Source organism: Calonectris borealis, chromosome 12 (genome assembly GCF_964195595.1).
Source record: "Calonectris borealis chromosome 12, bCalBor7.hap1.2, whole genome shotgun sequence".
In the NCBI taxonomy this organism is placed as follows: Eukaryota; Metazoa; Chordata; class Aves; order Procellariiformes; family Procellariidae; genus Calonectris; species Calonectris borealis.
The window spans coordinates 8,494,812-8,504,071 of NC_134323.1; the positions used below are offsets into that span (position 1 = coordinate 8,494,812).

Sequence of the window (9,260 nt, forward strand, 5' to 3'; positions counted from 1 at the left end):
GGCCAAAATTCATCACCATGCATACTGAGAAGGCAAAAGATAGACAAACATTTCTGCTGGTGTGGTATCTTAAATTTCTTTTAAAATCGGATTGTTTTAAATGCCATTCAAAAGCCTCATTCTTCAGTAGCTGCTAGAAGGAATTAAAATCCTTTTCTCCAGCAGTACACCTTCTGGAAAGTTATCTTGCCCACTTAATCTACTTGTGTTGGTCAGTAGGAAAAGTCATATTTGATTTTCTACTCTTTCCTCGCTCTCCATTTTTGCATACTGTTTCCATATTAATAATCACTCTCTGCTCACAACTTTTGAAAACTGTGGTACAAAGCCGACGTGATACTCAGTTTTTCTATTGTACCTGAAGTTATAATTATTAAAATCAACTATAATTGTGATTTTTCATCTTTTTGTTCCTTACCAAACTTGATTAACTTAAGACATGTCAGAACCTTCTTCAGGAAGGTCAATGCTACAAATATGTCTGACATATAAAAAGTAATTAGCTGCTCTTTTCTTCATTATTTTAGACACATGCTAGCACAGATTGTAAGTAGTAACACCTTCATTTTTCTGGGTAGATATTCGTAATACTTTTCACATTCAATTCTTAGATGTACAACTGAACTACATAGGCTATTCACTATACAGATATTACTTTAAGCCAGGCAGACCGTAAGACTTGAGTAATGTATTAATGACATTTTGATGATCAGACAATGAGACAAACATTTACAAGACAGAACTAAGTACATAGTGTTTACATGATGGCTACTTGTCCTAAAATGTCTGTGAAAGAGACAATCAACAATAATAGAAGGGTTTACCTTTTGTACTCTTGTTCCATGGCAATTCTACCATCAGTTCCAAGTAATTTCTTGTCAAAGCATATTCTGGCATTGACTGAGGCATCTTCTTTAATCTGGAAATACACACACAGAATTCATAAGGCTAATCAGGAATTAACTGCAAAGTAAGACTCTCCTGCACCACAAGATAGATATTTAGCAAACTTGAGGTCATCAGCATACCCTCTTACTTTCTGACAACCCTAACACTAAAAAAGCAAGTCACTTTCAATGAGGAGATCCTCTTTGCATAGTAATAGGTTATTTATAGGATACAAAGAGAAATGAAAAAAAGTGTCAGTTCCCTATGCATACATTGCATACGCAATGCATACACCACTATATATGCATCCTCACTGAAGAAGAAGTTGTTAACCATCATATCACCATGGATAGCACAGTTATCCCCTCACTTAAAACTGGGTCAGTTTATTCATTAATTATTAACAACTGCAGTGTTAGTATTTTTTTTTTCTTAGATCTTCACTTCATAACCTCTACAGAGGCTTAGAGCTTACAGTTTAATGCTATGTTAATGTGTAAACCGTATCTAGCAGACTTCGTATTTCTTTGTCATCACCTCTGATGTTCCAAAAAGATGAAATGATGAAATTCCTAAGCAAAAAACAGTACCCTACTAATTTTTTAAAAATCTTTTCCAAAACACAACCAAAACAAACATATCATCAAATAAGAAAAGGTTAACGCAAGATTTGTTTTAAAAAATAAAATAAAAGACTTTCACCATCTGAAAGTCTCCTACCTCTTTATTTCCTTAAGACAAACTTTAAGAGCTTGTTCTGACATACTGGATGTTCTAATCTTTTTTTCCAGCATGACAACATCATCATGATCTTCTTCTTCCTCTTCATCTTCTACAGTGCTTGGAATGTGATTGATTCTTCTATTAGGACGAATAGCTACAACCTACGAAATGAAAAACAGAGCCAGAGAATAGTATCAATATGGCATCAAATGACTCTTTAAAGGAACCCGAGCATTTATTCAATGTCAGAAAGTGCTCAGATTTTTAAAAAAAAAAGTTTCGGCAGTTTTAAAAGACTATTTTCTTTTTTAAGTATCTAAACAGCCAAAGTTGCCAGCTGGGTGTTCTCTGCAGCTCCAGACTGACCGTGAAAAATTATAGCTATAGATTAAAACTTTGCACAGATTAAAATCATGCACGTTCATTAGCCTGTTTAAAAGTGCATCTTTGTACTTATTTAGGATGTTTAAGTATCCCACATTTAAAGGTCCATACCCTTTTATCATCATCCTGTTTGGGCTTTCTTGTTTTCTGAAGCAGCTTCAGGCCTTCAATCTGTCTAACAAGCAATGGTATAGTCATCTTGAACCGTTCTTCCAGCCTAACAGCATCTAAAATCTAAGAGCAAGGAGTTATAAGTAGCCAACAAGTTTGTGCTGATGGATCATCAGTTTAGGGGAGGGGAACATGGAGGGTACTGTTACTGTCCTTTGATCAGTTACAGAATAGATGGTTTAGGAAAAACGGTAGCAAGAAAAGCAATGAGAATACAGCACACAAAATCTAGCCTCAAGGGTCTGGATGCCAAAACTACAAAGCACTCCAAAACCAGAAGTCTTTTATCCTGTTTTTAAAGCATCTTATTATTTCAGTCACATTTTCTGTAGCAAACATCTATCAGCATTCTATTTTTCAATTACTGAGCCTCAGAAAAGAGCTAGCCCTCTAAGAAAGTTACAGCATGATCTTCTTGGTTAATCCAGAAAAAAATCACCTTATACCTTAAGGTTTTTTTTTGTTTTGGTTTGGGGTTTTTTATTTCTTTTGTTTGTCTTTTCAAAATTTTATACACCATTCCATTTTCATGTTTAATGATGTTGATATGTGGAAATGGGCAGAATTTCGCTCTTGTATATTTCCACAGCTTCCACTGGCTGCTCTTTTCTTTATCACTTCTAATAAAAGGACGTGGTAAATTTAATGACTAACGTACCTTCCTCCAGCAGGATATTCAGCTACAGTACACACCTTCACTTCAAATTACTGCATTATTTTCTATTTGTTGTTTGAAAGAACAGCTTTGAAAAAAACTAACTTATGCTTTCAATTCAAGGTTGAACGTGCAGCTGGCAGTGACAAAAGAAAAGGAACAACAAACACAGCAAGCAAATGCAGAAATCAGACTAGTAAGCGTCAAGCCATAAGCATAAAGTTATTTTGACATATGATGCAAATTTAACCAGTGTCTCAGTGTTTAAAAACCCCCACACTTCACATGTTTTTAAAAAGATAAAAAACCCCGTGATTCTGAAGCTGTTGGTATTAAGAGATGTATAATGATCTCTCAACTGTGATAAGTAAGCAAGATTTCAACACAATTTGAAGAAGACTTATCATCTTTACCACGAGAAGGGGAAGTCCACACTGTATTTCTTGTTGTTTAATAAAATGAACGGTTTCCAATGCTAACTAGATTCATTTACCTATTAGGTGAGTTCTGACATACAGATATATAAACAATTCAAACAACAGCATAAGAGCTTTCTACAAGTATTCATGCTCAGTTATAAGAGAAATACCTTTTGACACAACATTATCACGGTACAGTCTCAAGTGTAAGCAATTTCAAAATTATCTAAAAGTGATTAACTGTAAAAAAAAAAAAAAAAGCAAACACCCAACTCCCCTTAAAAAAGTTTAAGAACATAATACCTGAAGCTTCTCTTGGTTGGATGTACGGATGATAGAAGTCAGTATATCTGGCAAAGCTTCTCTAGGCAGATTGTCCAAAAGACGTCTCAGCTTTGCAACTGCAGGAACGGACATATCCAGCATCTCAACCAACTGCAAGGAACACACAATGAACAATATTCATGATTGCCATGTTTCTTTTTAAATTATTTAAGTAAGTATCTGAGTTAAAAAGGATTGCATCTTTCAGTATGAAATGTGTCTAGGTACCTGCCAAAAAGCTACTGAAATAAATTAAAAAAAAGTTCACAGAAGAGGCACTAACTCAGCATAGGGCAATTAAGACTTTGGGCTTTCGTCCTGTTCGAGAAGTTCAAAAATACCATCGTTGTTTGCAGCACTTTTTTCAATGCCTACATCTCTTATTCCCCCCACACACCCTGATTAAAAACTTTCACAGTTAACACTATGATGACTCTTCTTCTACACATTATTTAAACTCAAATTCCTTATACCTGGGGATATCTGTCTATAATCAAGGCTCTAGAGGGTTTTTTTTCCCTTTAAAAATTAAAAAAAATCCAACCTCACAAAAAATCAATCCATTCTATATATTATTAGTTCTGGAAAAAAAAAATTCAAAAGTATTCCTTTTACTAGAGTGTATTTATAGTATCGCTGTATATGAAATAATGGCAACTTATCATAGCACTAACATACCCAGTTAGACTTATCCAGCAACAAGCTGTATAGCCAGCCTAGAACTCCATAAAGAAACCTTAATCTGTAACAAAAATACTTATTTTGTAGCAGAAGCACTGAAAATATACTAGTCGCTGAAAAATCTAAGAACTATAGAGAGAGAAGGGCAGATAGGAAACAAACAAAACCCCCAAATATACCTATAAATATGTCGATATATCATACATAGGATTAAAACAATTTACCTGCACTGCATACTTGTAGAATTGTTCTGACAACTCTCCAAGTTCCTCCTCAGATTTAAGCTGATTAGTGAACTGCTCAAGTCGATCTAACTGTTCAACTTCAGCAACAGGATACGGCTTCTCTTTCAGCAACTGCAGGATCTGGAATCGGCAGAGGCCAGTAACCAGCAACGTATAATGTGGCTTGGGCCAGTTGCTACCAACCACCTGAACTGCCAAGGCAGCAGTGCCAATCCTAAAAACAGATCAAATCTTCGTATTATATGTCACTTTCCACAGAACATTTAGTGTACCTCTTATCAAGAAGTAATCGAGCTATAGGTTGCAAGAACCTCCTGGGTCATAATTCCTTATCATGAAAGGCAACCAAACTATATACAATTTCCTTTGTAACACAGATTACAAAACCAAACCCTAAAACCTGAAAACGAGTAAGCTAACTGAAAAACTGACTAGGATAATACAATACAGTCACCTGATTTAGAAACATATGCCATTTTTTCATAAATAATTTAATGGATTTTGCTGTGGACAGGAACGCTGACATTTCCGCTTAAACTATACGCATTGGAAAATTGAGTGTTTGTAATTTACAGTTCTTCAGTGAAATTCTCAGCCTCATTCTGAACAAACGTTTTAGATCACATGTACCTGTGTAGGCAGATTTAAAAGAGAAGTTATCTTCTTGCAAAACCTTACCAAGTCCACTGATGTGGTAAAGTTTTGAGAGTAAGAGTTACAGCATGTTAGTTTTACTCATGCTTTATCCCACAGAAATACAATTCGTTTTCATTTTACGTGAACTAGGTAACGATCCATGCTACTTTGGCGAAAAATGTTGTCGTTAACAACCGCGACAGCCTTAATGCTCCCGGCCTGCGTTCTTTGATTGTATTTCCCTCTTCCACCTTGGTCTCCTTTTTCAAACTTTTCTCCCAGACGTCTGTCACAGTCCCCGTCATCTCCCCCCCCAACGGACGCTCGTCCGGTGCAGCGAGAAAAGTTTCTCCGAAGGGAGAAGCGTTTCCCACAGGGCGGCGGAGCAGCACAGACTCGCCCCCGCGGCCCGGCCCGCCCCCGCCAGCCCTACGCCCCCGCGGAGGTGACAACATGGCGAGCCCGCCTCGGGGCAGCACCGGCCCGGCCGGGCAGGCAGGGTCAGGTTCAGCGCGCTGCGGTGCGGCGGCAGCTCGGACAAGCGCGCCAGGGCGCGGCGTCCGAGGCCGCGAGAAGAGTCAGGCCGAGCCGGGCCGGGCGGCACCTGTGCAGGGAGGGCAGCTCGTCGCAGTCGGAGGTGGGGTCGCTGGTGTTGGGGATGACGCCGATGATGGTGCTTCTCAGCGAGGTGCCCTTCAGGAGCCGGCTGCGCACCAGCTGCATGTTGCGCGGCGAGTCCACGCTCGTCCGCATGGTCGAGCCGGGCAGCAGGACGCCCTCCTGGGTGAGCAGCAGCGGGAGGCGGCTGGGGATCTGGATGGCGCTGCCCGCCGCCATGGCCGCCCGCTCCGCTCCCCCGCGCGTCGCCCACACGCCGGCGCAACCGGGCAGCCCCGCCGCGCGGCTCCGCCCCGCTACGGGCGCCCGGAAGGGACAGCCCGCGCTGCACGCCGCCTCCGCACCTGCCCCCTGCCGGGCCGCGGACGGCAGAAGACAGGACGGGACGGGGCGGGCCGGGCCGCCAAGGGCGCGCTGCCCCGGCCTGTCCTCCGCCGAGGGTGACACACCTCCGCCCCCGCCTTGCGGGGGGGAACCTTCGTCTGCCTGGCCTCACATGCTCACGAGCCTTGTACAGTAAAGTAACTTCTCGCTTGCTTTTTCTCTCTCGTTTTTTCTTTTCCTCTCTTTTAAAAGACAAAGCCCGCTGCGGGCCAGGGCCCGAGGAGCGCGCTGGGCCCCGGTTCCCCTGAGCGCCCTATGGCCGCCTCAACCACCAGACGTCGGGCCGGCACTTACAATTTAGGCAGGCTCTAATTTATCTGTAAAAAAGAAAAAAGTGCTAGAGTCTGACATAGGAGAGGGAATTTATCATTTGTTAATTGGGATGGTTACTATGTGAAACCCATTTTTTGTTTGTCTTTACAAAAATCTGCTCCCCTGCATCTGCACTCATGGCCGAAGGCGCAGGTCAGTGCGGGTGCTCTCCAAAGCGCCCCGGGCAGCCCTAAAGTGAAGGGAGGAAATCGAGGACACATCATCTCTTCTGCAGGCGGGGTCCAAAGTCTGAGCCTTGCCCAGGCGCTGGGGAGCAGGGCAGAGCAAAGCACCCACTGGTGCTCCCCACTGGTGCTCCCCGCTGCCCAGCCCAAGCCAGGCAGGCTGCCTCCGGAGACAGACCCTGGGACCTCGCAAGTGCCGTGGGAGTTTTACTGCGGTAGAGTTGTTTTCAGCAGAGCTGGAGGTATCAGCCAAGGTGACAGCTCACTACGATCAGTAACATTCCTTTGCCCAGTCCTGCAAAAGCCTGCCCAGGTGAAAGGGCTCTGAGCACTCAGGCCCTATGGAGAGTTCAGATGAACAAGCAGGTTTTAGAAACTTTCCTTTTTTTTTTTTTCCCCACTGGTGAAAAGAGGTGCAATATCAAAATTGCATAATGTAACAAACTACATTAGCCAATCCCTTGTTAATCGTTGACTTGCATGATATGTTTTGAACAAAGGTAAACCTGTACAGAGGGGAAATCTCAGTAGCGACAAACTGAAAATTTGAAATGCATAAGTATAGCTACAGTGAAAAACTTGCTTAGTCATGCAGTTTATTAATACCTCAATCTGTTGGCCTACAGGAAAATGTCAAGGTAACGGGATATATGGAAATACTAACAATATATTTAAATGCAAGAAGTTATTACAGCTGAGAAAAGTATCTTCTGAAGCAGCCACCTCAGGTACCTTAGAAAGAAGCTGGAATTTAATATACTATTCAACATGACATTTAGAAAACATTAATACAAAAGGGCACATAACACAGGAATATGGAAAGTGTTTTGTGATCTTCCTGATGTTAAATATAATTACGCTGTAAACATATGTTCAACACTCACAAATGTTTAAGCGTCTCAAACTATATTAGTTTGAAATGGGAACACAAACCAAATCTAAAGGTTAAACATTTGCTCATCACATTTATTGATGAATTTTCTCAGTCTGAGTATTTTCATTAAAAAGAAGAACCTACCAATCTCATGTTTATTCTCCAGGCTACCATTTTTTCCCTTCCTCAGAGATGACTAGTCCCTGTGGTGATTAAAAAATAGTTTCTTAATTCATTCTGAAGCTGTATCAAAAAATCTCAATGAGTGCTTTTAAAAATCCTTTCAATTTCTACTGAACAACTCTTAATACCCAGGGCTGTATTTTACTGCATGTACTAAGTGTGCAATACAATAGGGCCACATCCTGATTAGGACGTCTAGATAGTATTTGATCTCCCAAATTGTTTTTTGCTTAAATACAACCAGTTCACATTTGAGCAACAGCCTTTTGGAACTTTTTTCTGAACTAGCTGAACATTTCTTGATACATGGAGAAACAGTCTAGCATTAAGTATTGAGAGAATTCTGTGCCTCCAACTCAGAGGATTTAAGATCAGAAAGGACAATTGCCATATGGTCTGACCTCCTCTGACTCTGACCAGCAACTTCTGCATCAAGTCCACAGTATCTGAGTTATACTGTTATTATAAAGGCATTCAGCCTTGATTTAAAGACTGACTGTAACAGAGAATCTAGCACCTCTACAAGTATGTTTTTCAATAGTTATGTTGTTAAAATTTGCACCTTGCTTGTAATCTCAGTTTCCAGAGACTGACTTTTGTCTTATCTAAGAAATTAAAGAGTTGCCTACTATGAAAAAAATCTTTCCTCTGTGAACACGACCAATACTCCATGATCAAGTCACCACTTAACTTTGAGCTTCTCTATTAGCCATATTTCTCATCTTTTAATAAAATCTCATCCTCCTTAAAACGTGGGTAACCTATAACTAGTATTCCAGTACTGGTCTTGCAAGTGTTATAAAGGGGTAATACTCTCTTTGTGTTTCCATTTAATAGTCCCTTCTTGTGAAATCAAGCCTGAAGTTTTTAGTCCTGGGTATAGCACCGCTTCACACAGCTTAAGTACTAATACTTTGGTATGGATGCAGCACAAACATGACGGATGGAGATGGGTATCAGTGTGGTATGGTACAAGATGGTGAATACTATACCAGACGGTATAGTGCACTTGTGATTCCCACCTAATAAATCTGTGCCCTGCAGAGTCTCCTGCTCGTACTCTCTGAAGCTGGACTGACACAACAACTGGACCTCATAGAACTTTCATTGACTGAAACAGATGGGCACTGCTTTAGATCCCAGTTCAGCAAGGTACAAAACCACCTCATTCACATTAAGCACGTAAGTAGTCCCATTCATTTCATATCCTTCAATGACTGAAAGGATAGCAACGCTCTTCCTGAACTTACTGACAACATCATACTAATAATTTTGCAATAATGATCTTCGGCAAGACATATTTCTTCAAAAAATAAAGCAATTCACAGATGCATTTATTTCACACCTATAAAACTCGGATAACTTTTTCCTCTCTTCCCCACCTCTGCTCTATTTCTTCCACTTATATGAACATGAGAGAATTCAGTATCTCCAAAAAACAAGACCAAGGTACCTCACAATGAAGACTTGAGATTAATATGTGTTGCTGAAGAGCTGTTCCCCAAGCATACAGTGTATCAGAACAATCATGATCTTAATCCAGAATTCTCTACTTTCAATATATCTAATCATTTCCCT

The 9,260-nt window shown here is 40.7% G+C and overlaps 1 protein-coding gene across 1 annotated transcript in view; it reads right to left on the reverse strand.

Annotated features, from left to right (window-relative positions):
* LONP2 (lon peptidase 2, peroxisomal) overlaps positions 1-6,019 on the reverse strand; it is a 48,816-nt gene extending 42,797 nt beyond the window's left edge. The window contains exons 1-6 of the mRNA XM_075161224.1: positions 5,731-6,019; positions 4,470-4,704; positions 3,544-3,675; positions 2,107-2,229; positions 1,609-1,772; positions 825-919 (exon numbers count right to left, since the gene is read on the reverse strand). Coding sequence (XP_075017325.1) covers positions 825-919; positions 1,609-1,772; positions 2,107-2,229; positions 3,544-3,675; positions 4,470-4,704; positions 5,731-5,963 — 982 coding nt within the window. The 5' untranslated portion in view covers positions 5,964-6,019. The remainder of the gene's footprint in view (positions 1-824; positions 920-1,608; positions 1,773-2,106; positions 2,230-3,543; positions 3,676-4,469; positions 4,705-5,730) is intronic.
* Between the last annotated feature and the right edge of the window lie 3,241 nt (positions 6,020-9,260).